Raw genomic sequence first — 27,824 nt, 5'->3', positions numbered from 1 at the left:
CCATTCACTGCTTGCTGTCTTTCCCAAATACTCCATTAGTACAGCTACTATTGTATTATTAACTACATGCAAGGAACAATTCCATATTTGAAATGCACTCTGACATAGCCAAACAAGGAAGTATTAGTATACATGAATGGTGTATGTGTGTGTGTGTATGTACTTATTCTTAACCGTTTGCTCTTTTATATGCATGCAGTCATGTACGCTTTTATCTTTTGCATTTCCTTTTAATGATACCACTGTCTCACTATGTATGGTGGGGAGCCATTTCATCTGAGGCGTAGTTGCGGGATATGTGGGAGTAGTCATGTACTCTATGCCGCCTGTTTCTCTCTCGCCCAGTCATGCACATATTCCTGTCTGTGTGTGTCATTGAACATCTGTTATTGTTCATAATTTGATTAGCATGTACTCTGATGAGAAAAGGCTAACAATAATCACCTGTACTAGGACATGCTATCTACATGTATATATATATTGAAACATTTTGCTGTTTATCTCGTCCAGCGTATATTATTATATTCTTATTGTTTTGTAGATGTAGTGTAAAATTCTACAGCTTATTAACATTCTTTTTATCTTTCCATAATAGGTTATCCATCACTGCACTGTGCAATCTAGTTTCTTTTCACTTGAGCTCTCAACTCTCTCTCTCTCTCTCATCATGTCTGCAGTAGATGCTGCATTAGGTTCTTTACCATACCAGCAAGCCAAACCGGTAGAAGACAAGTCTTCGATTGCTCGTGGTAGCTCCCCCACATACGGTCCCACGCAGACGCTCGGTGCACTTCCATATATGGAAACACCATCCGGTCAGATGTCAACCACTCCTCCTCCTCCTCTCCCTCCTCCTCCTCCTCCTTCCCTTCCGAATCAAGGGAACTTCTTCCTTCCGCCGCATCCTCCAGCAGGAGCTGCTGCCATTCCTCACTCGGTGTCTAATGGGGTCCTCCCTCCTCCTCTCATTCAAACTCAGGACTTTCAATACTCGACTAATATCCGGGGCTCTCGTGTTAAACTCAAAGACATCAAGGGAGTCAAGAAAGGAGAGATCATTATTACCCCCGAAGGAATCAAGAAGAAGTTTAACGGGAAGCAATGGCGTAGGCTCTGTGGAGTGGACGACTGCTGGAAAGAGTCGCAGAAATGTGGTCTCTGTTCAAAGCATTTGAACTCTCCAACTCCGCCCCCGGTTACCATGACTACTCGTCGGGTCCAGTCCTCAATGAAGAGAAGTCTTTCAACTGCAATGGAGCAACAAGGAGAGAGGAACGGTGAAGGAAGCGATGCTAAGAAGAGGCGAGCTCATTCTCAAGGTGACGTGCTAAACGGTAACATGTCAAACGGGAATGGAGGAAGCAGTGGGTCTAGTTCTTCTGATGCTAACAATGAAAGTGGAGCCGGCGAGAATGGAAAACCAAACGTCCTTGATGAGTTCAGTGATGCAGAGCAGCAGGCCATATATGGCTTATTCAGACTAAGTGGGTCTAAAAACAGCAACAGTTTCTCTCCAATCCAATCTCCTAACCTCATCTCACCCAATAATGATGTCTTCTATGCTAGTCGGGGTAGCCCTTCGGATATATCAGAGATTCTAATGACGCAACACTATCCCCGCCCCATTCAAAAGACCGGCATCAGTAATCACTATCCACCTGGTATGATACAGACTCCTCGTTTCCCTTATCCCGGGCACATTGGACCTGCTTATCCACAGGCACAGCATCCTTCACACTTTCTACATCATCAAAACTCGTCCTCTCTCTTCCAACTCCCGGCCTCCTCCTGGTCTAATGGCATCGACCCAATGAGTCTCACTCCTTCCTTATCTTCAAATAAAATGGAGAGCAACGGACAAGCGGTGAGTTCCCCCCTTTACTACAATGTTACTATTAGTAGCAGCTTTCAGTTGTGACAGTCGTTACTTTTATGCATATCTTATAATAATGAAGCCTGTTTACTCATAATATGACCTCTCCATGTAGAGCCTTATACATTGCCTGTATGTATTTGTATGCATTTATATTACCGCTTCAGTATATTGTATTGTTGTGCGTGTTTATACGTGCATTGTGGCTGCTGACATAACCGGTCAGGGCAGGTTGCAGTTTACATAAGAGTTATCTGAGGTTACCATCAGCCACTTAATATCTCGGTGGTTATGACCAAAACCACAATTAATTCAATTAAAGTTACCTTTACCGTCTTCATGAACCAAACCTCATCATTTATATGTTTTTTACTATCTCTCTCTCTCTCTCTCTCTCCCTCCTCTCTTTCTCTCTCTAATCACAGATACCACCTCCTCTGACTACTAATAATGGGAGCACAGCTGGTGAAAATGATGTAGAATGCTATGAGAATGAAATGGCCAGCTTTGATTTCTCAACTGATGAGGGCATCAAGAAAACAGCAAAACTAAGTGAGAGCTCTCTCCAGCGTGTTACCCCAGACAGTGGCATAGTCCTCAATTACCAATCTTCAGTATCAAGCGTTGGCTCTCTTAGTCCTCCCATAGAGAAAGCGGCCGGAGAAGAAATGAGCAAAACTTTCCAGAGCTACGAGGGCGGGCAAGTCTCAGTTCCTGACATGCAGGACCTTCACAAGAAGTCATCTCCCCTTCCTCCTCCAATCAGCGATCATCTCGGCCCTAACAGGATCCCTGCATACTCTAATTCAGCTGGTAACAGTCCCTCTAGTTCGCCAAACACGCCCACAATGTCCGGTAAAGGTATGATACCCCTTAGCCACGCCCCCGGGAACATGAACGGCTCTCTGATGTATGGTACGTCTCAAATGGGTAGCCCAGTGGGCAGTGCTGGCAGCATGATTCATTCATCTCCTCTCACTAATAGCATCAACACAGCATTTCCTTTTAACAGTTCTTATACTAATGGGATGCATCATCATCATCCTCACCATCACTCCTCTTCTTCCACTGCCTCATTTCATCAGCATCAACCCTACGTCATGTCCCATCACCAGTCAATGTTTTCGCCAGGTCATGCATATGCTCGCTCACCCTATGCCGCAACCGGCCCATTCCAGCAGTACATACAGCATCAGGGGCCAGCCATGCAGCAGCAGCAGCAGTATAGGGCATATCCACAGAGCCCAATAGCAAGAAACAACTATCAGCAGCATCAGCATTATAACAGCAATGGGTCTCTCTCTTCTTCATCTCCAGTGAGTGCCTTTAGTGCCAAACCAGCCCCCACTCCTGTCTCAATGCCTCCACCTGCTCTCATTTCAAACTCTTCTTCCTCATCACCAGTCCTTGGTGGGCCTGCACTCCAGCAGGTTGACCCAACCAGTCCCAATCTTGGCATATCTGCTACCACACCAACCAAGCACATAGAGAGTCAGGGAGACTTTGAGGCTGAGGAGGAAGTTCCCAGTTCCTTGCCACCACCAGTGGCTCCCATTAAAGAAGAGGAGTACAGAGTGTCCCCACCTCCTACACTCCCTGATGATATACAGCCAGTCATAAAGGAAGAGAGACAGGAGGAGCACCAGTTCTTTACAAAGAGGTAAGGAGGGTGGTTTTGCTAAAAATGCATTGACATCTTGTGGCTACATGGTCTCCCTGCATGCAATACTCTAGAGCTTCACCAGCTACACACATCTAAGGCATGACTACATGCAAAGAAATAGGAATTCCTGGTAGAATGATTTTATCTACCAATCAAAATAAATGCAGTTTCAGCTTCCTCTCTCTCTCTCCCTTTTGACCTCTGCCCTCATCACTTGCTTATTAGTCAAATCATTTTCAATCTATACAAGCCTATTGCTGCTAGTGGCAATAATGCCTAGTCTGTAAAAAGATTGTGGTCAGAGTTGCAAGCTAGTTATCTGTCTGCTGCATTAAATCAGAGTCATCAAGAGGATTGGCATACAAACTAGTTTACATAGAAAGATTAGATGAGCCCTTCCTCCTCTTCCTCTCTCTCTATAGCTGTGATAAAGAGTATAAAATAACTTTAGCACTCAGCTAACCATTCCTCATTATGTACAATGATCATTATGTCTTTCTTTCTATAGCTGTCGTAAGAGGTTTCCAGCAGAAAAATCAAGCTGGTGTGTTAATTGTCAGACCAAGAAAGGCGGTTGCCGTTTCATAAAGAGAAAATAAAGAAAGAAATGGACAACTAGGATTTGCTCTCAAGCTTTCACTGACTCTCAGTAAAACAATAGCATTATTATTATTATAATTATTAATATATTAGGAAATCTCCCAATTGCATAATAGTCACATGCATATCTACATATATTTTTTCACTTTTTTAAGTTGCTGTTTTATAATTGTTACAATTATTATACTGGCAATAGAACTTATTCAAATTTTGTTCTCTCATTATTGTTTCTGTTTTGTAATTGTGTGTGTGTGTGTGTGTGCAAACGTGTGGTCCTTTTTACTTTGAATTTTATCAACTGTCCTATTATAAATTTATCACACATTTTCTCTCCATCAATTTATTATTATACACTTTGACCCAAACCTTGCTATTAGTCTATATTATTATTATTATTATTATTATTATTATTATTATCTTTATTATCATTATTATTACCATTATTGTTATTACTGTTGTTGTTCTTATTATATTATAACATTTCCACACTATTATGAATATATTATATATTAATATTATTATTATTATTATTATTGCTATTTCTTTCAACTCAGTTTTGTGTGTGTATTTGCTTTCAGTGAGTTGCTATTGTCTTGTTCAATGTTTTAGTGATTGTATCTTAATTATTATTAAAAAAATTTCAATTTTAAATGGTCCATTGTCTTTCATTAAACGGAATTTTTAAAATCCAAGCTTTGCATCATGATAAATATACATGTACATATAATGTGTAAAAAGTTTGAGCTGGCTCTGATCAAAATTGGATTTTTTGTGTATTTTTAAAGTTGCTCGAAAAGTGGACAAATTTTCCTATACCATTATGGCTAGCTAGTATAAAACACAGTCACTGGTCAAATTTTGCCAAAATTGAAAATGAGAAAATTCTTCATTTTTATTTATTTTTTTGATACATATACATATTTTTTTATTGTGTGAAAATTTTGAGCTAGTTTCAAGCAAAATTGATTTTTTATGAATTTTTGAAGTTGCTCAAAAATTGGACTAAAGCCCCTGTACTATAGTACACGGTCTCCGGCCAAATTTTGCCAAAAATGAAAAGGAGAGGTTTCTTCACTTTTATAATTTTTTCTGATACATATACATGTTCTTATGTTGTATAGAAAGTTTGAGTGGATTCCAATCAAAATTGGATTTTTTACGAATTTTTAAAGTTGCTCCAAAATCGGCTAAAAGTCCCTGTACTATAATAGTACACGGTCTCGGGCCAAATTTTGCCAAAAATGAAAGGGAGAGAATTTTTCACTTTTATAATTTTTTGATACATATACATGTTCTTATGTTGTATAATCAAAATTGGATTTTTTACGAATTTTTTAAAGTTGCTCCAAAATCAGCTAAAAGTCCCTGTACTATAGTACACGGTCTCCGCCCAAATTTTGCCAAAAATGAAAGAGAGAAAATTCTTCACTTTTATAATTTTTTTTGATACATATACATGTTCTTATGTTGTATAGAAAGTTTGAGCAGATTCCGATCAAAATTGGATTTTTTACGAATTTTTAAAGTTGCTCCAAAATCGGCTAAAAGTCCATGTACTATAGTACACGATCTCTGGCCAAATTTTGCCAAAAATGAAAAGGAGAGAATTCTTCACTTTTATAATTTTTTCTGATACATATACATGTTTTTATGTTGTATAGAAAGTTTGAGCGGATTCTGATCAAAATTGAATTTTTTACAAATTTTTAAAGCTCCGAAATTGGGCCAAAGTTCCTGTACAGGCTATTTCATCAAAAATGGCTCAAAGAAAATTTTTTATGAAAACAGCTGAAGGAGACAATCAAAGATGTACATTTCCATGTGCTTAATAATCTATTAAAATAATTATAATAATTGAAAAATGAAGTGCACATCTTTTCTGACTAAAAGGCACTTAGAATGATGCCATATTATGCATGTGTAAAAAGTTCAATCGAAATTGAATTTTTGTGAATTTTTGCCAAAGACCCTGTGCCAAGAGTAAATAAAAGTGCCCTGCTAAGAAAACATAGGTTTATTCTGTGCAGTCTAGCAGAATTAGTATAATATTGTTCATATCCTTACAATAGTTGCATGTAACATAATGTCAACCAATTTATTCTAATCAAAGACATTTTTCTAATCGGCTTTTCGGATGCAATCAGAGTCTGTTAATATTTAGTAAAGACATTTTACAATAAAAATAATAAAGCAAATACCGGTAAATTAATAAATTAAAATTCTCAAGTTTCATGCATGCCGAGCTATGTTAGTTATTTTTGAAGTTTAACGGATTGGAGAAAGAACCTCTCGTACGGCCCAGGCTTGCTATCTCTGTGTATATTAATGTGCTTGATGAATCCTGATTTATCCGTTGATAGATATATCCCTTCGGCTGTCACTGACTCAAACGAAACGGTCTCCCCATTCCCTTCGTCCTTGTGAGTGTGAATGAAATAATAATTGTGCAAGTTGCCAACCACTGGATCAGTGAACTCATTCTTAACGCTAAAGACAGGAAGAGGAGCAGAAGAAGTGGATCTATTATTGCTGTCTTCAAAGGATGCATCAGTATAGAGGCTAAGACCTTTGACTATAACAGGATCTCTCTTTATAGTGTCAGCATTAGTGCCTTGTTGTATCTGGAGTGGGAATATATCAAATGGCTCTCCAGTGGTCTTGCACAATACACCACCAGTAGCCTGCAGGCTGCTTTGTGGACTACTGGTAGATTCATCTGAGGAATTGGTTGTTTTGGTGAGGTAGAGATCTGTGAGTGTCTGTGGCTGTATGGTATAACTAGTCGTGTGTTTTAACTCTCTCATTATTTCGTGCATCATCTCAGAATTGAGTCTCACTGCAGTATTGAACACGCCACCAAAGCACTGTATGCCCACAATAGTCCAGTAGCCTTTGTACCAAGTGTAGACTGGGCTCCCACTCCCGGTCCCCAGAGAGTCCTGCATGTAATGAATGTGCTCTTGGGATATTTTCTCCACTCCGCCTCCAGTGATCCATAGGTTTGAGTTCGGATCATCAGCTGGGTATCCACAAGTGGTCAGTGGCCGTCCCATCATTTCTTCATTGCTTAGAAGTGTAGTCCAGCCGAATCCTTCATTGCTCTCGCCAGGGAGGAGGATAAACCCATAATCATACATTGGTCGACTTGTTTTTATGTACTGAGGCGATGCCCACATCTGTTTCTCGGACACTACAAAAGTCTCTTTGTGATTTGAGGCCGGAAAGCGAACCGTTATCTTTTTAGCGTAGGCCCCATCGGTAAAAATAGAGTGGCCACTGGTTAGTATAACCTGGGACCCGGTGGAGGGGGTGATGTTTATTTTGACTCCATTAGCTGTGTACTTGTTCCCCCTCTTGCTCTCAATGAGTAGCTGACAAGTCCAGCAATATGGCGGAGAGCTTGGTTCACTTACTTGTATCCTCTCATCCCGAGATGATGAGGTAGGAGAGAGGCTTGAGCCAAAGACAGCATCACGGAGAAGATTAGAAGAATGGTTACCCATTGACTCAATGAGAGAAGAAGCTAGAGCAGCAGATAGAGAGGAGTATTAGGGACTGAAGAGGAGAGTAAACTGAGAGTGAATAAGGAAAGTGTTGTCATATAAAAGATTAGGGCTTGCTATTTGAGCCAACCACTGGCATGCATCATTATGGACACAAACACTGAACTAATTTGTTATTTGTTATTATCTAGCGTTACAAGTGGATCGTGATGAAAGCATAAGTCCAGGATCAAATGAGTGTGGGATGAAGGTATTGCTGACAAGATATTGTAAAATAAGAACAGCTATCAGATTAGGTGAAGAAATATCCATTTAAAAAGTCTATACTATATGCATCAACAACTCCTAAAACACTTCAATTATGCCAATATTACTTTCAATCAAATGACACAAAATACGCATTTTAATATCAAGGCAAATATGAAATTTAGTGCAAGCACTTAAAATGTTTTCAGCGAGACTTTGATAACTGACAAATTCCAGTGTAATTATTACTGTACAAAGTAAAAGGATATCATAAACTAATGCGGAGGAATGACAAATAAATAATAACTCTTAAAATGACAATCATAATTTATCATAGTTACATCAAAATACATGAAGCATCAAAGGAGATAAGAAAAAGAATTACAGCATGACTGCACGTGATGGCTCATAATATTTTAATTAAGAGTATGCCTAAAAATAATATCATCAATATAATAATATCCACACATTAAAGAATACCTGTGATAAAATTTTTTCTGGATAAAACTTTTTGCTGAACGGTAGAGGGATGCAATTTCTTTCGATAGTAATCTGGAGAGCATCTAAATAGTATGCATGGTAGAAGTCAAATGCATTTAAATGAATATCAATTACTAATTGAAGATTAACTTACCAATGATGACAAGAAGCAAGCTACCATTAATACGATAAACGCACTGTCCCATCCCTATCAACACAAAATATATATATATATATTTATAATAAACAACGAAACAACAACATACAAAGTAATCAGATACAAATCCAGTTACTAGTGGTCCAAAAGCAGCTCCTAGTGATCCCATACCATCAATGATAGCACCAACTGTTGCTTTAGCTTTCTGGTTCTCTCTCAGTGACTCGTGTGTGCCCTATACCAACACACACACACACAATGGCTAATAGTCACTGTGTTAGTCATAACATACAAGATCATTTGATACAGCAGTTGTGATCAAAGCATATGGGCCATTGATAAATAGGCCACTCAGTAGTATTAAAGCTACAGTATAAAATAGATAAAGTAAATATTGTGATAAATAGATTCTTTTAAAGTTACGTGACTATAGACTTACTAATAGTAGCTCCTAATGATACATGGCTCACATATCGATACAGGAAAAGCTATAAAATTAATATAAATTATTGTTTATTATTAAAAATTAATTTTACAGTTGGTACAGCAAGGTACATCATTATGACACATGATATAGCTCTTGCATTGATGACATCAGAAAGAGCACCAGTAGTTATACCTCCTATAAATGAGACAGGGAAATGAGTATTATAATTGTAATTATAATCAGACTGACCAATTATTCCTCCTACATCATATAGAGTAGCCAATAGATCGGCTTTCTGGTTACCTACACAGCTACCATCAATAGCTATAGGGAGAGTGAGAGAGAGGGAGGGTAAAGAGTATTATGTTAGTATTTAGTGCACTTTTATCTTACGATGAAAAGCAACGTAATATGGGAGCCAAAAGAGAAATGTATAGGCTACCAGCTTCGCAAAAAAGAGGGCTAGAGCAAATTCTATCACTCCCTAAAAATAATAAAATAAATAAAATAATAATAATAATAATAATAATAATAATAATAATTACTGGTATTTTTAGAGCCCCAAGCAAGCTAATGGCGTTTCCTTTGCGATTAAAGAAACTCTGGGAATAGAAAATGAGAGAAAGAAAAGAATAAAAGGATATGATATATAGTATCAATCTAACTTTTAATGATTGCTTCTTTTCATGGCTACGACTAATCAAATCAGACGTTTCATTGTTACCATTAGCTTCATTGTCGGTAGTAGCATCATCACCTTCATCTTCACTCTTACCATCTTTCTTAGCCTAAAGAGAGAGGGAGAGGGAGGGAGGGAGAGAGAGGGGGGAGAGATAGAAGGGGGAGAGAGAGAGGGGGGAGAGAGAGGGGGGAGAGGGAGAGAGAGAGTGAGAGGGGGGAGGAAGGAGAGAGAAAGGATGAGATGGTTCAACAAAAATGTAATACCAAGTATAAAATTACAAACAAATTAATGAATGTACCGTGTGTGTTCTGTCCTTCATCTCAAGTGACTCAATGCCATTAGAATTATACCTTTCTTCTCCCTCTCCCCCTCCTCCTCTGTCTTCCTCCTCACGAGAAGCAGACTCCTAGAAAAATATTTATCATAAAAGAAAAAGATAGATAAAGAGAGAGAGAGAGAGAGAGAGAGAGAGAGAGAGAGAGAGAAAGAGAGTGTCTTACCAAATGATGTTTAGGAGGTGGCAAACCAACATGAGCAGGATCTGAAAAAAATAAATAAAAACACATTTACAGTGTAAATGCTACATGTAATACAATATGCAAACATAGTTACATGGACTGCAAAAAATGAACAGCAACAATGTAATAATTAGACGTATGTGTAGGAGCATGCATGACATGCATACCAACTATTAAAAATAAGAATATTACAATTCCCATCACAATCATCACTAAACCAGGCACTAAAAATGACCATCCCCTACAAAAAGAGACACAAGACTTTATAAATATAATGACAGAAAAATAATATTGTAATTAAAAGGCTAACCATGGCTTTCCTTTCCTAGCCCATATTGAAGGAACTGCAGTTCCCAGTATATTACCAACTGATGTGTGAGAGTTCCATACACCCATTAATAAACCACGGTTCTTCTTACCAAACCAGTTACCCATTACTGCTACTACACCAGGCCAACCTGTAGACTGCATGGAAGGAGAATGTTAGGTGATAGATTATATTTAATTTTATCATTATTGTTACCTCAAAAATTCCCACAAAAATTTGTACAAAAATAAAATAAGCAAGATGATGTACGTTGGCATAATAAGCCACACCCAACAGTGAGACAAAGATCCCACTACCTACGAACACAGAGAGAGGAGGGTACAACTCATGTGATAGATAATAATAATAATTAATATACCTATCATTCCAACTGTTAGGAAATATCTAAGATTGACACGATCGGCTATGAGTCCACTGTAACATAAAAAATAAAAGATAATATATACTTTATCGAGTTAAGAAAAAATAAGACCTCCTACCAACCAATATTTTATTTCATGGCTTCTATTGAGCACAAATGTGCACTTCATTCTTCAAATATTGAGCACTTAACAATCATTTAGTAGTTTGTTATCCAATTTGTCTTTTTCATTGGTTTTATTAATGGAGAGTTCTGTCTGGACCACTTTTGATGAAGTGCCCTATACTACAGTACAAGGACTTTGGCCCAATTTTTTAGAAACTTTTAAAATTCATAAAAAATCTAAATCTGATTAGAATCAGCTTAAACTTGATAAACAACATAAAAACATGTATATGTATCAGAAAAAAAATTTAAAAAGGAAAATTGTTTCCTAGTCATTTTTGACGAAATTTGGTCAAAATCCCTGTACTATAGTATAGGGACTTTGACTTGATTTTTGAGCAACTTTATAAATCCATAAAAAACCCAAATTTGATTGGAATCAGCTTAAACTTGATAAACAACATTAAAACATGTATATGTATTAGAAAAAATTATTAAAATGAAGAATTCTCTCCTAGTCATTTTTGACGAAATTTGGTCAAAGTCCCTGTACTATAGTACAGGGACTTTGGTTCGATTTTTGAGCAACTTTTAAAATCCATAAAAAACCCAAATTTGATTGGAATCAGCTCAAACTTGATAAACAACATAAGAACATGTATATGTATCAGAAAAAATTATAAAAATGAAGAATTCTCTCATAGTCATTCTTGACGAAATATTCCCATGGTCATTGGCCAATTTTTTTAAAATCCAATTTTGATCAAACTTACACATAAGAACATTTATAATCATCAGAAAATTGATCTCATTTTACACCCTGATAGCACCACTCCCTTTCCATACATCTCTCTTCTTCTCTCTGTCTCTCTCACCTCAGCACCAAAAAGACAGCATAAGTAAACAGCCAGGAATAATCAATAGCTCCTATTATAGTCTTGCAATGTGAAGTATCTGAGAGAGAGAGGAACACATTATTAAATAATACTTACAATCTCTTGTTTACAACAAAATAACGTAATAAGATTATTGACATACTAAATGGAGGCCATCCATCAACATAATCATATGGATTGACTTCTCTAAGATCGAGATTAGAATCACCTTCTCCACCACATGAAGCATTGGGAAGCTTATTGCAATCTGGAGCTAAGACATTCTGATGTGCAATAAAGAGAGAAGGAAAGGTTGATGATAATTGTGCCAAATTTCGTAGTGTTTGATAGTACTGGCAGTGGCCAAAGTCATAATTCAAACTAAAACATAAACTGTGTAGCTCTATATTGTAGTATAATGATGAACACTAGTAGTGTATGCGTGAACGATTGTCAATCGACAGACTTAAGACCATAATACAATGTATTGAAAAAATCTTTGTTAGTACTAGATGTGGAGGTCATGCATGAGGTGTAAAAGATGTACACATTAAATTTACTGACACTTTCTCCCTCTCTCTCTCAGTGTCTTACCGCTACAACACTAAATGGTTTTCTTGACATATGATAGGACGTATAACAGAGAAACGTTAATATCAAAATGTAAGCTCTATAACTAGAAATGAAGGGAGACATAGAACAAAGGAAGAGGATGCGACTATCGCCCGTTTATATTGTATTTACCTTATCGAAGGCTTGAATCTAAAAACACCTAAATAGCTTAGTAGCCATCCCCCCAGAGGCAGTTTTCTTTTTACAAGTTTAGTTTGAGCCTCCATTGGCCTTTGACAACAAAACTTTACATCGGGAGGAGAGGAAGGAAGCTGATTAGCTGCCATTAATTAAGATATGACAATAAACAATAATTATTTGTTGCAATGAATATTAATAAGGAATTCATGATTGTGAATAAAAATAAAAAAATGAAAATGACAATAAATCTCGTGTTGAGCATGATTTAAGAATGCTCTCGGATCATTGTTGGCATCACTGTAGACATGTCTGTCTGTTATATAATAATAAGGTATTATTATTGTTATTACAAATATAAGGGATTTGCATTACCACTTTAATCTTTCCCGCTTGGATTTAACTTTCTGCAAAAATGCTGCATCTCCCTTATCACCAGTCTTGTTAGCATCTAACAGGCACAGTTATAAGTTTAATAGCAGCCATTGCTATGATCACTTACCAATGATGAAATGAAACAAGAGAACATCAGTACATAAAATGCACTGTTCCAGCCCTATACAAAGGAACAATATTTTAGAATGTAATTCTAAACATAACGGCAACTTTAACATACAAAGTAATCAGATACAAATCCAGTTACTAGTGGTCCAAAAGCAGCTCCTAGTGATCCCATACCATCAATGATGGCACCAACTGTTGCTTTAGCTTTCTGGTTCTCTCTCAGTGATTCGTGTGTGCCCTATATCAACATACACACAATGGCTAATAGTCACTGTGTTAGTCATAACATACAAGATCATTTGATACAGCAGTTGTGATCAAAGCGTATGGGCCATTGATGAATAGACCACAAAATATGATCAAAACTATACAAAAAGGTCAGTCCATTTTTCATTAATAATTACTAACCAATAGAAGATCCAACTGATTCATTGCCAACAAAACGATACATAAACAACTAGCAAAGATATAATAATATTAATGGAATTCAGCTAATCATCTTACAGTTGGTACAGCAAGGTACATCATTATGACACATGATATAGCTCTTGCATTGATGACATCAGAAAGAGCACCAGTAGTTATACCTCCTATAAACAAGACAGGGAAATGAGTATTATAATTGTAGTTATAATCATACTGACCAATTATTCCTCCTACATCATAAAGAGTAGCTAACAGATCGGCTTTCTGTTCACCAATATACCGCCCACCAATAGCTGGCAAAAATGAGTATTAACTATAATGATACAGTAATGGCCGTGTCTTACGATTAAAAGCAACATAGTATGGCAACCAAAATAAGAAAGTGTAAGCGACAAGTTTTGCAAAGAAAAGAGAGACAGAGAACTCTATCACACCCTGCAAAGGTAACGATGCAAGTGAGTATATATGGGTATGAATTAAAAATTATATACTTACTGGTACTGTCAGTGCTGTCCATAGACTGACGGCCTTTGCCTTTGACTGAAATTATAATCACATAAAAAATTAATTAATTGACAATAATTATACTTATACTTCATTGAGTATTCTAGTACTAGCAGAGCTTATGAGTGACGTTTTTTCATTGTCTATTTTCTTGCAAAATAAATAATAACTATTATAATAATAGAAGAAATTTTGAAAATTACTTCTCCAGATAAAGAAGATAGCACGGTTCTATCTCCCAGGGATAAACTGGTCTCTTGACTGTATTGTCTCCCATTTGATTGATAATGATGTTCCATAGGCTAACATTTACATTAAAAAAGTCACAAAAAATATCTTCATAATACCTCATCATGGTGCTGTGGAGGTGGTAAGCCAACATCACGAGGATCTAAATTAAGTGTCAAATAAAAATATAGTACAAAGTATAATGGTACTAACCAAGAACTAGGAAGAAGAACATTAGCAATCCTGCACCAATCATCACAAATGCTGGAACGAGGAAGGCCCATCCCCTATAAAGATGGTAAACTATGTAATACTGAGAATGGTCATCTACCATGGGTCACATTTCTTTCCCCATATTGAAGGAACTGCAGTTCCCAGTATATTACCAACTGATGCATGGGAGTTCCATATACCCATTAATAAACCACGGTTCTTCTTACCAAACCAATTACCCATTACTGCTACTGTAGCTGGCCAACCTGTCGACTGGAAAATAAAAAAAAGAATAATCAGAGTTTTAACAGGATTTTGGCGTAGAGCTCATAGTACACTGTCTCAGCCCAAATTTTGCCAAAAATTGAAAAGAGAGAACTCTCTTTTTTGTTTTTTCTGACACTATACATGTCCTTATATTGTGTAGAAAGTTTAAGCTGACTACAATCAAAATTGGATTTTTATGAATTTTAAAAGTTGCTCAATATGCTATAAGGCACCTATGAAACATGTTTTTAGCTCAACTTGTGAGAAAAACAAAATTATAATTTTACCTCAAAAATGCCAACAAAAATCTGTGTAATGACATAATATGTCAAATTATGGATATCAGCAAAGTAAGCTATACCCAATAATCCAACAAAAAGACCACTACCTGTCTATAAATGAAACCATTATTGTTACATACACATTATACCTGTCATCCCAATTGTTAGGAAATATCTTAAGTTGACTCGATCAGCAATAAAACCACTATAAAACAATAAAGCATGCATTAGTATCATAAAACCTCCATATATACCTTCCAATCATAAAAGTAGCATAAGTGAAAAGCCAAGCATAGTCTATGGCACCAATGATAGTCTTGCAGTAACTACCATCTTTTAATAATAAGTCGATGAAAACCGAGTCTATATATTTACTTACTGAATGGTGGCCAGCCTTCAGCAAAGTGACACTCGGGATCATCAGGGTTACTGTAAAGGTCATATAACACTTTACTACTGCTATTGCTGTTCTCTTGATCTAGTACAGTATTACAATTAGGAGCGAGGACACTCTATATAATAAAAATAGACATCAGTATGTAGTCATGCTAGAGCTAATAAAACATTTTCATTTCCTGCAGTCGCATTAGACAGGCTGCAAACGATTCACACTTCCATTACATTAATAGTAGACACATTGTTCATTGACAAGGAAATCTTATTCATTGGGAGAGGCCTGGCCCCCTTTCATTTCGTCTCACTCTTGCCTATGACAAATTCATTGGATATCATTCACTTACTGCAACAACACTAAAAGGTTTTCTTGACATGTGATATGATGCATAGCATATGAATGTCAGTATTAGAATGTAGAGCCTGTAACTGTGGGTGGGTGTGCATAAAAATATCAGCAGATCATCTATTGCTGTAAAATATTACCTTTTTGCTGGTAAGATATTAAATATCCCGAGATAGCTCAATATCCAGGCACCCAAAGGTACTTTCTTCCATTTCACTTTACGATGGCGTCCTCTCTCACACAGCACAACAGATGAATCATCACTCATGATCACTCAATTGCATCTCTTAGCTCTCCAGTTGTAAAAAGGTGTGGCTTCTCAGTTGTTAATTAATACATAACATAATAAATAATATAAATAATTTTATAAAAATAATTGTCAGTGCAAATACATTAAAAAACATCTTTCACATCATAGTTGACTCCTTGCTTGCTATTCTAGGAGCATACACCTGATTCCTGCATAAAAAGGATGAATACACATCAAGCAATATGAACTATAATTATACTTTGTCTGAGTTTTAAACTTTCTATAGAAATATCTTGCTTCGCCTACAACTAATCTGCTCAGCATCTAATATAAATTAATACTTGATTAATACCAGCAGTATAATATTTACCAATGATGAAATGAAGCACGAGCCCATTAGAACATAAAATGCACTGTCCCAGCCCTATGGGTAAGGATTACCAGTAAGAGGGTGTAATTTATATTTAACATACAAAGTAATCAGATACAAATCCAGTTACTAGTGGTCCAAAAGCAGCTCCTAGTGATCCCATACCATCAATGATGGCAGTCACTGTTGCTTTAGCTTTCTGATTCTCTCTCAGTGATTCATGTGTGCCCTGTGTATCACAGTTAAAAATAAACCTTATGGATCAATAGGAGCATACAAGATCACTAGATACAGCAGTTGTGATGAGAGCATAAGGACCATTGATGAACAGACCACAAAATATGATTAACGCTGGAAAGAAAACTGAGATAAACTACTCACTATGAATGACTGACTGACCTATTGATGCTCCAACTGATTTAACGCCAAAATATCGATACATGAACAACTGTAAAAATACTTTTTAGGCACGCATCATTAATTTAATAATGACTGACTGTTGGTACAGCACAATAGAGCATTATGACACATGATATAGCTCTTGCATTGATGACATCAGAAAGAGCACCAGTAGTTATACCTCCTATAAACAAGATAGGGAAACGAGTATTATAATTTTCATTATAATCATACTGACCAATTATTCCTCCTATATCATAAAGAGTAGCCAGTAGATCGGCTTTCTGTTCACCAATATACCGCCCACCAATGCCTAACAAATAAATGAGCTACTGATGACAGAATTAAAATATATACTTACGATTGTATGCTACATAGTAAGGGAGCCAGAACAGGAAGGTATAAGCAACCATCTTTGCAAAGAAAAGTGACACAGCAAACTCTACCACTCCCTACAGTAATACACAATACACCAATGTAAAAGCATGCATGCATTAGGCATACAGGAACTGTCAATGCTCTCAGTAAGCCAACAGCTTTACCTTTAGACTAAAATGAGAATAATAACAGGAATAATAAGACAAACAGGTATACCTTTTCAGTATCAGGAGATTTATCTATAAGTGGTGAATTTTCGTTAGTATCATTCTTAACAATAATAATAATAATAATACAGAATGAAAAAGGCATTTACTTCTATAGACAATTTTCCTGATGTCCTTATATTAGTGTCTGCTGTTAGGTCACTTTCTTTCTTGTATGACATTCCATTTTTTTGTGGTCGAGGCTCTCTAACCTGGAATACAATGCTATTAATAGAACAGGCACACATTAATTCATTACCTCATGGTGCTGAGGAGAAGGCAAACCAACATCATCAGGATCTGAAAAAATAAAAATTGTTCAATACTTAATTTTACAGTATTTTGCATAGCAGTAAATGTATAGCAAATATTGACAGTATTTTTTTCAAAAATAACAGTAATTATGCTCTGTTTTACTTATAAACCGGAATAGATTGACTAACCTAAGACCAGGAAAAAGAATATTACACAGCCAACAAAAATCATCACAAATCCTGGAATCAAAAAAGCCCATCCCCTACACAAATAAATAATGACAAAAAGAAACTACTGCAGTAATGACTAACCATGGGTCGCATTTCTTTGCAAATAATGAAGGAACTGCAGTTCCCAATATATTACCAACTGATGTGTGAGAGTTCCATACACCCATTAATAAACCACGGTTCTTCTTACCAAACCAATTACCCATTACTGCTACTACACCAGGCCAACCTGTCGACTGGAAATGTATTAGATATATTTAGATGCTTGATGACTGCTGGTTACCTCAAAAACTCCAACAAAAATTTGTATAACAATATAATAGGCAAGATGATGAATATCAGCAAAGTAAGCCACACCCAACATTCCAACAAAGACCCCACTACCTATGAGCACAGAGAGACAGCGGGATACAGGGTCTCCCACAAAGCATGCTAAGTGATGCTTCATGAGCTGACATACACGTACAGTACATGGCATTTTTGAGCAAATTTAAAAATTCATAAAAAATCAAATTTGATCGGAATAAGCTCAAAGCTGATATACACCATAAGGACATGTATTAGTATCAGAAAAAATTATAAAAATGGAAAATTCTCTCCTAACCATTTTTGACAAAATTTGGCCAAAGACCCTGTACTATAGTACAGGGACTTTGGTCTAATTTTTGAGTAACATTAAAAATTCATACAAAAATTAATTTTAATTGGAATCAGCTCAAACTTGCTACACAACATAAGAGCATGTATATGTATCAGGAAAAATTATAAAAATTGAAATCCTTTTCCAGCCATTTTTGACCTTTACATGGTCTTCGATTTGATTCTTGAGCAGCTAACAACTTTTTTTGAGCAGAATTCTCTCCTAGCCATTTTTGAAAATTTTTACAAAAAAATTATAATAAATCTAATTTTGAACAATCTACTGGCAAGAAGGTACAACTCATGTACTTATACCATAGACAATATACCTATCATTCCAACTGTTAAGAAATATCTAAGATTAACACGATCAGCTATAAGTCCACTAAAATAAAGCTCTTATAAATAGCAAATTAATAATAATCACCTTGCAATCATGAAGACAGCATAAGTGAACAACCAAGCATAATCTACAGCTCCAATAACAGTTTTACAATAGCTGCCATCTATCAGGTAAAGGTTGATATGTCATACATACATCTCTCTCTCTCTCTCTCTCCATCTCTTACTAAATGGTGCCCATCCTTCATTAAAGTTACAATCATATTCATATTCTAAGCTGCTCTCATTCAACTCTTCAAATATATCGTTGCAGTTTGGAGCTAAGACATTCTATTCATTTAAAACAAAACACTGTAGCCAGAGAAATATGACACACTATATAAACAATAAAAAGCATTCTGACATGCCATGATTGTCACATGCTCATCACATTAGCAAGTATATATATTATAATAGTAGAGTGTGCCTTCCATGTGGATAGCATGCTGATAGTGTGTGCTATCACTTCATTCATTCACTTACTGCAACAACACTGAAAGGTTTTCTTGACATGTGATACGATGCATAGCATATGAATGTCAGTATTAGAATGTAGAGCCTGTAACTGTGGGTGGGCGAAGAAGAGAAACCAGCTAAATGTGAACAAGCTCTCGACATGGCTTACTTTTTAGCTGGTAAGATATTAAAGACTCCTAAATAACTTAAAATCCAAGCACCCAAAGGTACCTCCTTCCATTGCACTTTATGACGGCGTTTTCCTTCAAAGCAAGACCCAGTTACTGGACTGCTGTTGTCCACTTCATCCTCGATTTCATCTTTCTTGTCCATTCTACTATCTCTGCAAACCTGAAGGGCGTGGCAGTTAAAATGGTTTATTAAAACCATAGATAATATTATCTATGTTAAAACTATTCACTATGTCAAAAACGAGGTCAAAAATAGATCCACACAGCCTATATAATGCAGCTTATAAATGATGCTACCAAAAAAATAGAGTTTTTTTTTTATTCAGGCACGCCTAACTAATAAGTCTTATAGCTAAAGTAATGTTAGCTTTATCGAATCAGCAGCACTTTTCACACAGCGGTAGAACAGGTCCTAAGATCTTCCTTGCACTTGCATGAAATGACCTAAATTCAAACATGTAGACTAGCTGGTGACTATTGCTTGTAATAATTATAACATATATATCTACCTTATTTTTTGACTCTTTGAATAAAATTTCCAATAGAAATACTTTGCTTCACTTATGACCAGTCTAGTTAACATCTATAGGAATACATTATGTATTTGATAATGCTATCTATAGGAGGTCTCATTCATACTTACAAGTGAAGAAATGAAACATGAGCCCATTAGAACATAGAAGGCACTATCCCATCCCTATAAGGACATATCCATCAATTCCAAAATCAAGATTTATGATGACTTACAAACTGGTCTGATATAAAACCAGTTACTAGTGGCCCAAGAGCAGCTCCCAGGGATCCAGTGCCATCAATGATGGCAGTTACTGTTGCTTTAGCTTTCTGATTGTCTTTCAGTGACTTATGTGTGCCCTACAAATATCAGTTTATAAACAATGAGAGGAAATTTCAAAAGTAACATACAAGATCTCCAGAGACAGCAGTTGTGATAAGAGCATAAGGACCATTGATGAATAGACCACAAAATAGAATTAGAGCTGTTAAAGGAATAATCCAGTACAATTACGTATACAAAATTTAATAGAACAAACCAATGGTAGTCCCAAGTGATATGCCACCAGCAAAGCGATAGGCAAACAGCTAAAAATGATCATTAGTCATTCATGATACAATATAGTATTAATCTTACAGTTGGTACAGCAAGGTACATCATTATGACACATGATACAGCTCTTGCATTGATGACATCAGAAAGAGCACCAGTAGCTATACCTCCTATAAATGAATCAAGTATTATAATTGTGTTATTGCAATGACTTACCAACAATCCCTCCAACATCATAAAGATTTGATAGTAAATCAGCTTTCTGATCTCCAATGTAGCGTCCACCAATGGCTAAAAATATTCTTTTTAAAAATGCTCAAAAATGCAATTTCTTACTGTGATATCTGACATAGTATGGTAGCCAAAAGAGGAAAGTGTAAGCAACCATTTTTGCAAAGAACAGAGATAAGGCAAACTCTATCACACCCTGTAAGAATAATCAGAATCATCAGCAAAACTAATCAATTTCACATACAGGAATAAGTGCAGCTCTCCATAAACTGATTGCTTTTGGCTTGCCACCATTCTAAAATAATACACAGTACAAAATAATAGAAACATAAATTAATGCTATACTTGGATAGAACCTAAAAGAGGACGATGCTCTTCATCAGACGATTTAGATTCCTCCTAAAAAAGCAATAAAATCATTTTTAATATTTTATCATTTTTTCATACTTTTCCTTCACTTGTTTTGGGATCATTCAAAGGCTTAACTGTAGGTTCTTCCCTGGCCTGCAAAATAAAGACATTAAAATACCAGTAAAGTATTATCAAGAGTAGATAATAATTCTTGGTATAATTTACCTGGTGATGTTCAGGAGGTGGTAAGCCAACATCCTTGGGATCTATAAATGTAATTTTAATAAGTAATAGGGTCCATTCATACTAACATACCAAGAACTAGGAAGAAGAACATCAATAATCCAACAAAAATCATTACAAATGCTGGAACCAGAAAAGACCATCCCCTTTATAAAATAATTATAGTTACGTTCTTGCATGCACTGCTAGTTAAATGAGACTAACCAATCATGACAAGGCTTTGCCCATATTGAAGGAACTGTATTTCCCAGCATATTACCAACTGATGTGTGGGCATTCCATATACCCATTAACAAGCCACGGTTCTTCTTACCAAACCAGTTACCCATTACTGCTACTATAGCTGGCCAACCTGTAGACTGGAAATGAAAGGTTTAAAAGTTGTACATAATAATTCGCAAATTTTTACCTCAAAAATTCCAACAAAAACTTGTACAATGATGAAAAAAGGAAGAAAATGAATCCCAGCAAAGTAGGAGACGCCTAGTAGACCTACAAGAATACCACACCCTAAAAAGAAAAACAATCTCCATTATAGAAAGGACACAGCTGCTGTGTATAATACCCATCATTCCAGCAGTTAGAAAATAGCGTAAATTGACACGATCAGCTATAAACCCACTGAAATATAAAAGATAATTATTGTATTGATATATTTTATTTATACCTTGCAATCATGAAAATAGCATAAGGGAATAACCAAGCATAATCTACAGCTCCAATAACAGTCTTGCAATAGCTACCATCTATGTAATAACACATGCAGTGATCATAATTATGATCATTAATTTAGACATGCTCACTAAATGGTGGCCATCCATCAATGTATTCACATGATTCGTTACTGGAAACACTATTGTTGCCGCCCAGAAAAAGAAAGTCTTCAAAGTGACTTTTATTCTCTCCTCCTCCTCCTCCACTGTGATGGTGCTTGCATCCTGGAGCTAGAACATTCTGTAAAAAAACAGAAATAAAAACATTATACTAGTATACTGACTACTCAATTACGTACTGATACAACACTGAAAGGTTTCCTTGACATGTGATATGATGCATAGCATATGAATGTCAGTATTAGAATGTAGAGCCGATAGCTAACAAAAAGGAAAATAATATCATTGCATGATGCCCTAAAGACTCGTGCAGCTGTGTATTATAGCTACCTCTTAGTTGGAAAGATTTTGAAGATGCCACAATAGCTTAAAAGCCGAGCTCCTAAAGGCACAGTGTTTAATTTCCCTTTAGGATGCTGATCTTTCTTCGATGGCCCGTCGGAGAGAGTGCTTTTTTCGTCTTTGTCCATTGTATCTATGGTTGCACTTGCAAGCAGCTCCACTGAAGAAATCTTCAGGACGTTAAGATAAGGTAAGTTGCTGCGGCGTACGTCCAGCCTAGCGCAAGGGCTGAAGGGCATGCGCGCGTTGCGCCCGCATGCTTAAAACATGTGCATTCACTGCATTAAAGGTATCATAATTGTTATAAAGTAATAGTAAAAGTTGAAATGATAAATCTCAGTCTTCCATTAATCTAAAAACACACAGATACAAATATAATGACTGAGGGTGAGGAGGATAAAATGTCATACCTGTAGAACAATACCTAAGACATGCATAATAACGACAATATTATTATTATTATTATAAAGCAACAATAGAGAATGTAACACATACATGTAGATAGCATTATTATTATTATTATTATTATTATTAGAATTTTACAGGACTTATACAGCAGAGTAGACAAAAGCAGACAGGAGAAGGGCAGAGGAGAGAGGAAGAAAGGCCTGAAGGGTTGTCAGGAACAGTTGTCTTGACACCCAGGAGGAAATAAATAAACACACAGACACAAGAATATTAAATTAAGAGGGAGTAGTAAAAGAAGAGGGAAGAGAGGACAACACAGACATTTAGAGCATGGACAAACAGTATTAAAAGTGTGTGCATTATTTGAGTTAAAAACATTGTTGAATTTATCGTTAAAATCTTCTATATAATTCTATAATTTCTTTAATGACTAGTCTGGTGAGCAACTAAGAGGAATAAGAGAAATAAAAGCTTAGAACAAAATACTTTTTGCTGGTACACAGTGGTGACAAGCTCTTTACTTACCAATGCAGATACAAAAGAAGATGCCATCAAAAGGTAGAAAACATCATCCCAAGACTAGATAAAATAAAACAATAATCAGAAAGTACAAGGTACCTTTCTACTAAACCTGGGTGATAGTAGTAATATCACTGTCACGATATTTTGTAACTCTAATATGATCACGACAGTGAACATATCACAATAGTTTAGCCATAGGTTTTACATGTGAAAATACAATGATTTATTTAAGGATGTAGTCATTGTACTTCACTAATGTATTTATTAATAATTTAAAATCACATTATACTAGATAATTTAACACATGATAACTATCTTGATAGTTAGAATAACAGTATCACTATCAAGATAGCTGTGCACTATCACGAGTGCAACTATTAATACTATCACCCAGGCCTTTACAAACAAAATTAATGATAACAACTAATTCAATCATTCAATAGAGCATCATTAGGTGGAGGACATCCACTTTGTTTCATTTAAAAATTGATTTCGTCTTTCAGTAATGATCAATTTACTGTTAAGTTTGAAAGGTTTGTTTTGTACCCTTACCTTAAAAACTAAAGGGTCTATGACATTAAAGTGTAACTGACATGATTTTTGGGGTATTTTTTAATTGGACTAACATGATTATATGATCATAAAAATGCTATATGCAAAGTTTTATTGTCTGAAAAAATTATTCAAAGAGATATGAGCTTTCTAAGTGCTCATTTTGCTTCCTGTCATTTTACTAGTGATGGGCGATATATCGATTTTTTATCGATATAAACGATATTTTACGGAATCGATTTGAATCATTATCGAAAATTTTATGCAAATTTTCATCGATCTATTGACCACGCCCATTTATTAAGGTTAAATAACTAATTTTAATAAGTAATTGCACTGTTGAACTGCAAGAAAGAGGCAACTGACCAGTTGCTAGCTCAGCCTACCCCAATAAGAAGAGAAACAAGGCTCAAGAGCATGGAAATGATCTTCTCTCATGTCCAGTACAGTGCCAAAATCATTAGCCACACCCCTAAATGAAGGTGTGGTTATCGTATCGTTAATAATCGATATTTCCTCAAAAAATCCATTATCGATCGTTATCAAAAATTAAGAAAATTGGCCATATCGCCCATCACTACATTTTACATCCTGTCAAGGGGTGTGGCTAAAAGTGATGTCATAGAAGGCTCATGGTATGGTTGACCAGTGGTTGACTTTTATCATTGACTGTAATGTAAAATTAGTACAAGCTCTCGACATGGCTTACTTTTTAGCTGGTAAGATATTAAAGACTCCTAAATAACTTAAGATCCAAGCACCCAAAGGTACCTTCTTCCATTGCACCTTATGATGGCGTTTTCCTTCAAAGCAAGACCCAGTTACTGGACTGCTGTTGTCCACTTCATCTTTCTTGTCCATTCTACTATCTCTGCAAACCTGAAGGGCGTGGCAGTTAAAATGGTTTATTAAAACCATAGATAATATTATCTATGTTAAAACTATTCACTATGTCAAAAACGAGGTAAAAAATAGCACACAGAAAATAGAGTTTTTTTTTATTCAGGCCCGCCCAAATAATAAGTCTTATAGCTAAAGTAATGTTAAGCTTTATCGAATCAGCAGCAGCTAAAGTAATGTTAAGCTTTATTGAATCAGCAGCACTGATTGCAGCACTTTTCAAACAGCGGTAGAACAGGTCCTAAGATCTTCCTCACACTTTCATGAAATGACCTAAATTCAAACATTTAGACTAGCTGGTGACTATTGCTTGTAATAATTATAACATATATATCTACCTTATTTTTTGACTCTTTGAATAAAATTTCCAATAGAAATACTTTGCTTCACTTATGACCAGTCTAGTTAACATCTATAGGAATACATTATGTATTTGATAATGCTATCTATAGGAGGTCTCATTCATACTTACAAGTGAAGAAATGAAACATGAGCCCATTAGAACATAGAAGGCACTATCCCATCCCTATAAGGACATATCCATCAATTCCAAAATCAAGATTTATGATGACTTACAAACTGGTCTGATATAAAACCAGTTACTAGTGGCCCAAGAGCAGCTCCCAGGGATCCAGTGCCATCAATGATGGCAGTTACTGTTGCTTTAGCTTTCTGATTGTCTTTCAGTGATTTATGTGTGCCCTACAAATACCAGTTATAAACAATGAGAGAAATTTCAAAAGTGGCATACAAGATCTCCAGAGACAGCAGTTGTGATGAGAGCATAAGGACCATTGATGAATAGACCACAAAATAAAATTAGAGCTGTTAAAAGGAATAATCCAGTACAATTATGCATACAAAATTTATAGGACAAACCAATGGAAGTCCCCAGTGATATGCCACCAGCAAAGCGATAGGCAAACAGCTAAAAATGACCATTAGTCATTTATGATGATACAATAGCATTAATCTTACAGTTGGTACAGCAAGGTACATCATTATGACACATGATACAGCTCTTGCATTGATGACATCAGAAAGAGCACCAGTAGTTATACCTCCTATAAATGAAGCAAGTATTGTAATTGTACTATTTTAATAATCACAATTATTACCAACAATCCCTCCAACATCATAAAGGGTTGCTAGCAAATCAGCTTTCTGATCTCCAACGTAGCGTCCACCAATAGCTAAAAAATTCTTTTTAAAAATGCTCAAAAATGCAATTTCTTACTGTGATATCTGACATAGTATGGTAGCCAAAAGAGGAAAGTGTAAGCAACCATTTTTGCAAAGAACAGAGATAAGGCAAACTCTATCACACCCTGTAAGAATAATCAGAATCATCAGCAAAACTAATCAATTTTACATACAGGAATAAGTGCAGCTCTCCATAAACTGATTGCCTTTGGCTTTTTGCCACCATCCTAAATAATGATGCATAATACAAAATAACAAAACATAACTTATAATATTATACTTGGATAGAACCTAAAAGAGGACGACGCTCTTCATCAGATAACTCAGATTCGTCCTAAAAAATCAACAAAATCATTAAAAAAATTTTTTTGTTTTTTCATACTTTTATTTCATTTATTTTGGGATCATTCAAAGGCTCAATTGTAGGTTCTTCCCTGGCCTGCAAAATAAAGACATTAACATATTATATCAGTGAAGTATTATTTATACCTGGTGATGTTTAGGAGGTGGTAAGCCAACATCCTTGGGATCTATAAATGGAATTTTTTTATAAATAGTAGACTAAGTCCTTTCAAACTAACATACCAAGAACTAGGAAGAAGAACATCAGTAATCCAACAAAAATCATCACAAATGCTGGAACCAGAAAAGACCATCCCCTTTATAAAATAATTAGAATTACATACATAATATTTCCTGCATGTCTAGCTAGTTAAATGAGACTAACCATTCATGACAAGGCTTTGCCCATATAGAAGGAACTGCAGTTCCCAGTATATTACCAACTGATGTGTGAGCATTCCATACACCCATTAATAAACCACGGTTCTTCTTACCAAACCAATTACCCATTACTGCTACTGTAGCTGGCCAACCTGTAGACTGGAAACAAAATTTGCAAAAGTTGTATATCGTGATTTTTACCTCAAACATTCCAACAAAAACTTGTACAATGATGAAAAAAGAAAGAAAATGAATCCCAGCAAAGTAGGAGACACCTAGTAGACCTACAAGAATACCACATCCTAAAAAGAAAAACAATCTCCATTATAGAAAGGACACAGCTGCTGTGTATAATACCCATCATTCCAGCAGTTAGAAAATAGCGTAAATTGACACGATCAGCTATAAACCCACTAAAATATAAAAGATAATTATTGTATTGATGTATTTATTTATACCTTGCAATCATGAAAATAGCATAAGTGAATAACCAAGCATAATCTACAGCTCCAATAACAGTTTTACAATAGCTGCCATCTATGCAATAACACAGTGATCATGATCATTAATTTAGACATGCTCACTAAATGGTGGCCATCCATCAATGTATTCACATGATTCGTTACCGGCATTGCTATTGTTGCTCAAAAATAGAAAGTCTTCAAAGTCACTTTCATTCTCTCCTCCTCCTCCTCCACTGTGATGGTGCTTGCATCCTGGAGCTAGAACACTCTGTAAAAAAAACAGAAAAAATGCATATACTGATGTACAAACACTGACTGCTCATTTACGTACTGATACAACACTGAACGGTTTTCTTGACATGTGATACGATGCATAGCATATGAATGTCAGTATTAGAATGTAGAGCCGATAGCTAACAAAGAGGAAAATAATATTAAACTCATTGCATGACTTTAGTAGACACAATATCATACCTCTTAGTTGGAAAGAGTTTGAAGACG

General features: G+C 35.8%; 7 protein-coding genes across 7 annotated transcripts in view; 1 reads left to right on the top strand and 6 right to left on the bottom strand.

Annotated features, from left to right (window-relative positions):
- Window positions 1-4,787, top strand: part of LOC100637684 (uncharacterized) — an 8,536-nt gene extending 3,749 nt beyond the window's left edge. Inside the window, exons 2-4 of the mRNA XM_003389653.3 lie at window positions 596-1,864; window positions 2,299-3,533; window positions 4,045-4,787. Of these exons, the coding sequence (XP_003389701.2) occupies window positions 668-1,864; window positions 2,299-3,533; window positions 4,045-4,135 (2,523 nt within the window). The 5' untranslated portion in view covers window positions 596-667 and the 3' untranslated portion in view covers window positions 4,136-4,787. The remainder of the gene's footprint in view (window positions 1-595; window positions 1,865-2,298; window positions 3,534-4,044) is intronic.
- A 3,329-nt stretch (window positions 4,788-8,116) lies between these two features.
- Window positions 8,117-12,752, bottom strand: LOC100638312 (glucose-6-phosphate exchanger SLC37A2-like). The gene is made up of 21 exons (XM_003389658.3): window positions 12,563-12,752; window positions 12,413-12,494; window positions 11,982-12,102; window positions 11,819-11,897; window positions 10,836-10,891; window positions 10,673-10,773; window positions 10,460-10,614; window positions 10,317-10,390; window positions 10,132-10,172; window positions 9,930-10,037; window positions 9,615-9,737; window positions 9,495-9,551; window positions 9,343-9,433; window positions 9,199-9,273; window positions 9,059-9,144; window positions 8,962-9,010; window positions 8,815-8,888; window positions 8,632-8,757; window positions 8,520-8,573; window positions 8,366-8,448; window positions 8,117-8,317 (listed from the first exon to the last, which is right to left on the bottom strand). Exons 1-21 carry the CDS (start codon window positions 12,715-12,717, stop codon window positions 8,302-8,304), a joined length of 1,806 nt encoding a protein of 601 aa, XP_003389706.1. The 5' UTR covers window positions 12,718-12,752; the 3' UTR covers window positions 8,117-8,301.
- Window positions 12,753-12,784: 32 nt separating this feature from the next.
- Window positions 12,785-16,037, bottom strand: LOC100638184 (glucose-6-phosphate exchanger SLC37A2-like). The gene is made up of 21 exons (XM_003389657.3): window positions 15,871-16,037; window positions 15,732-15,813; window positions 15,371-15,503; window positions 15,246-15,324; window positions 15,141-15,196; window positions 14,998-15,098; window positions 14,562-14,716; window positions 14,444-14,517; window positions 14,350-14,393; window positions 14,206-14,304; window positions 14,093-14,152; window positions 13,994-14,038; window positions 13,843-13,933; window positions 13,717-13,791; window positions 13,577-13,662; window positions 13,481-13,529; window positions 13,364-13,437; window positions 13,185-13,310; window positions 13,071-13,124; window positions 12,944-13,019; window positions 12,785-12,884 (listed from the first exon to the last, which is right to left on the bottom strand). The coding sequence occupies exons 1-20, from the start codon at window positions 15,996-15,998 to the stop codon at window positions 12,948-12,950; spliced, it is 1,683 nt and encodes a 560-aa protein (XP_003389705.2). The 5' UTR covers window positions 15,999-16,037; the 3' UTR covers window positions 12,785-12,884; window positions 12,944-12,947.
- Window positions 16,038-16,097: 60 nt separating this feature from the next.
- Window positions 16,098-18,873, bottom strand: LOC100638059 (putative glycerol-3-phosphate transporter 1). The gene is made up of 17 exons (XM_020001910.1): window positions 18,787-18,873; window positions 18,102-18,202; window positions 17,900-18,054; window positions 17,777-17,850; window positions 17,593-17,633; window positions 17,444-17,545; window positions 17,344-17,397; window positions 17,254-17,298; window positions 17,111-17,201; window positions 16,988-17,062; window positions 16,848-16,933; window positions 16,750-16,798; window positions 16,628-16,701; window positions 16,454-16,579; window positions 16,351-16,404; window positions 16,240-16,304; window positions 16,098-16,189 (listed from the first exon to the last, which is right to left on the bottom strand). Exons 1-17 carry the CDS (start codon window positions 18,791-18,793, stop codon window positions 16,138-16,140), a joined length of 1,251 nt encoding a protein of 416 aa, XP_019857469.1. The 5' UTR covers window positions 18,794-18,873; the 3' UTR covers window positions 16,098-16,137.
- Window positions 18,874-18,880: 7 nt separating this feature from the next.
- LOC109585784 (glucose-6-phosphate exchanger SLC37A2-like) lies at window positions 18,881-19,688 on the bottom strand. The gene is made up of 4 exons (XM_020001907.1): window positions 19,464-19,688; window positions 19,322-19,403; window positions 19,027-19,129; window positions 18,881-18,963 (listed from the first exon to the last, which is right to left on the bottom strand). The coding sequence occupies exons 1-4, from the start codon at window positions 19,682-19,684 to the stop codon at window positions 18,881-18,883; spliced, it is 489 nt and encodes a 162-aa protein (XP_019857466.1). The 5' UTR covers window positions 19,685-19,688.
- Window positions 19,675-22,805, bottom strand: LOC100637931 (glucose-6-phosphate exchanger SLC37A2-like). Its single transcript, XM_020001908.1, has 21 exons — window positions 22,540-22,805; window positions 22,389-22,470; window positions 22,180-22,330; window positions 22,044-22,122; window positions 21,942-21,997; window positions 21,786-21,886; window positions 21,581-21,735; window positions 21,449-21,522; window positions 21,359-21,399; window positions 21,230-21,286; window positions 21,128-21,181; window positions 21,027-21,077; window positions 20,888-20,978; window positions 20,768-20,842; window positions 20,636-20,721; window positions 20,538-20,586; window positions 20,410-20,483; window positions 20,233-20,358; window positions 20,129-20,182; window positions 19,995-20,068; window positions 19,675-19,929 (listed from the first exon to the last, which is right to left on the bottom strand). The coding sequence occupies exons 1-21, from the start codon at window positions 22,788-22,790 to the stop codon at window positions 19,863-19,865; spliced, it is 1,848 nt and encodes a 615-aa protein (XP_019857467.1). The 5' UTR covers window positions 22,791-22,805; the 3' UTR covers window positions 19,675-19,862.
- A 32-nt stretch (window positions 22,806-22,837) lies between these two features.
- LOC100637808 (glucose-6-phosphate exchanger SLC37A2-like) lies at window positions 22,838-27,818 on the bottom strand. Its single transcript, XM_020001909.1, has 23 exons — window positions 27,798-27,818; window positions 27,655-27,736; window positions 27,444-27,591; window positions 27,318-27,396; window positions 27,217-27,272; window positions 27,061-27,161; window positions 26,864-27,018; window positions 26,722-26,795; window positions 26,626-26,666; window positions 26,519-26,575; window positions 26,417-26,470; window positions 26,310-26,363; window positions 26,171-26,261; window positions 26,052-26,126; window positions 25,912-25,997; window positions 25,813-25,861; window positions 25,685-25,758; window positions 25,510-25,635; window positions 25,406-25,459; window positions 25,272-25,345; window positions 24,743-25,206; window positions 23,485-23,538; window positions 22,838-23,405 (listed from the first exon to the last, which is right to left on the bottom strand). Exons 2-21 carry the CDS (start codon window positions 27,682-27,684, stop codon window positions 25,128-25,130), a joined length of 1,557 nt encoding a protein of 518 aa, XP_019857468.1. The 5' UTR covers window positions 27,685-27,736; window positions 27,798-27,818; the 3' UTR covers window positions 22,838-23,405; window positions 23,485-23,538; window positions 24,743-25,127.
- Window positions 27,819-27,824: the final 6 nt, after the last annotated feature.

Source organism: Amphimedon queenslandica, unplaced genomic scaffold (assembly GCF_000090795.2).
Source record: "Amphimedon queenslandica unplaced genomic scaffold, v1.1 AMPQUscaffold_13010, whole genome shotgun sequence".
NCBI lineage: Eukaryota > Metazoa > Porifera > Demospongiae > Haplosclerida > Niphatidae > Amphimedon > Amphimedon queenslandica.
Note: the sequence above shows the minus strand (reverse complement) of the source record. Positions and strands in the feature narration are given on the sequence as shown.

Excerpts from the sequence above, each read along its gene's own strand:
- LOC100637931 (XM_020001908.1), bottom strand. The coding sequence starts at position 22,790 with ATGCCCTTCAGCCCTTGCGCTAGGCTGGACGTACGCCGCAGCAACTTA. Across the intron at positions 22,471-22,539 it reads AAAATCTTTCCAACTAAGAG|CTATCGGCTCTACATTCTAA; the intron begins GTAGCTATAATA and ends CCTTTTTGTTAG. Across the intron at positions 20,843-20,887 it reads ATACTATGTCAGATATCACA|CCATTGGTGGACGCTACATT; the intron begins GTAAGAAATTGC and ends GAATATTTTTAG.
- LOC100638059 (XM_020001910.1), bottom strand. Across the intron at positions 16,934-16,987 it reads TGATATAGGAGGAATAATTG|GAGGTATAACTACTGGTGCT; the intron begins GTCAGTATGATT and ends TCTTGTTTATAG. Across the intron at positions 16,405-16,453 it reads GATTTGTATCTGATTACTTT|GGCTGGGACAGTGCATTTTA; the intron begins GTATGTTAAATA and ends CCTTACCCATAG.
- LOC100637808 (XM_020001909.1), bottom strand. The coding sequence starts at position 27,684 with ATGTCAAGAAAACCGTTCAGTGTTGTATCA. Across the intron at positions 26,364-26,416 it reads CTCTTTTAGGTTCTATCCAA|GATGGTGGCAAAAAGCCAAA; the intron begins GTATAATATTAT and ends ATCATTATTTAG. Across the intron at positions 25,759-25,812 it reads ATCACTGGGGACTTCCATTG|CTCTAATTTTATTTTGTGGT; the intron begins GTTTGTCCTATA and ends TCCTTTTAACAG.
- LOC100638312 (XM_003389658.3), bottom strand. The coding sequence starts at position 12,717 with ATGGCAGCTAATCAGCTTCCTTCCTCTCCTCCCGATGTAAAGTTTTGT. Across the intron at positions 10,038-10,131 it reads CACCTCCTAAACATCATTTG|GAGTCTGCTTCTCGTGAGGA; the intron begins GTAAGACACTCT and ends ATATTTTTCTAG. Across the intron at positions 9,434-9,494 it reads TTGGGGCTCTAAAAATACCA|GGAGTGATAGAATTTGCTCT; the intron begins GTAATTATTATT and ends TATTATTTTTAG.
- LOC100638184 (XM_003389657.3), bottom strand. The coding sequence starts at position 15,998 with ATGAGTGATGATTCATCTGTTGTGCTGTGTGAGAGAGGACGCCATCGT. Across the intron at positions 14,518-14,561 it reads GGAAAGAAATGTGACCCATG|GGGATGGGCCTTCCTCGTTC; the intron begins GTAGATGACCAT and ends CCATCTTTATAG. Across the intron at positions 13,792-13,842 it reads ATACTATGTTGCTTTTAATC|CTATTGGTGGGCGGTATATT; the intron begins GTAAGACACGGC and ends CATTTTTGCCAG.
- LOC109585784 (XM_020001907.1), bottom strand. The coding sequence starts at position 19,684 with ATGGTTTTAATAAACCATTTTAACTGCCACGCCCTTCAGGTTTGCAGA. Across the intron at positions 19,404-19,463 it reads AATATCTTACCAGCTAAAAA|TTACAGGCTCTACATTCTAA; the intron begins GTAAGCCATGTC and ends GCCCACCCACAG. Across the intron at positions 19,130-19,321 it reads AACCTTTCAGTGTTGTTGCA|AATGTCTTAGCTCCAAACTG; the intron begins GTAAGTGAATGA and ends TTAAATGAATAG.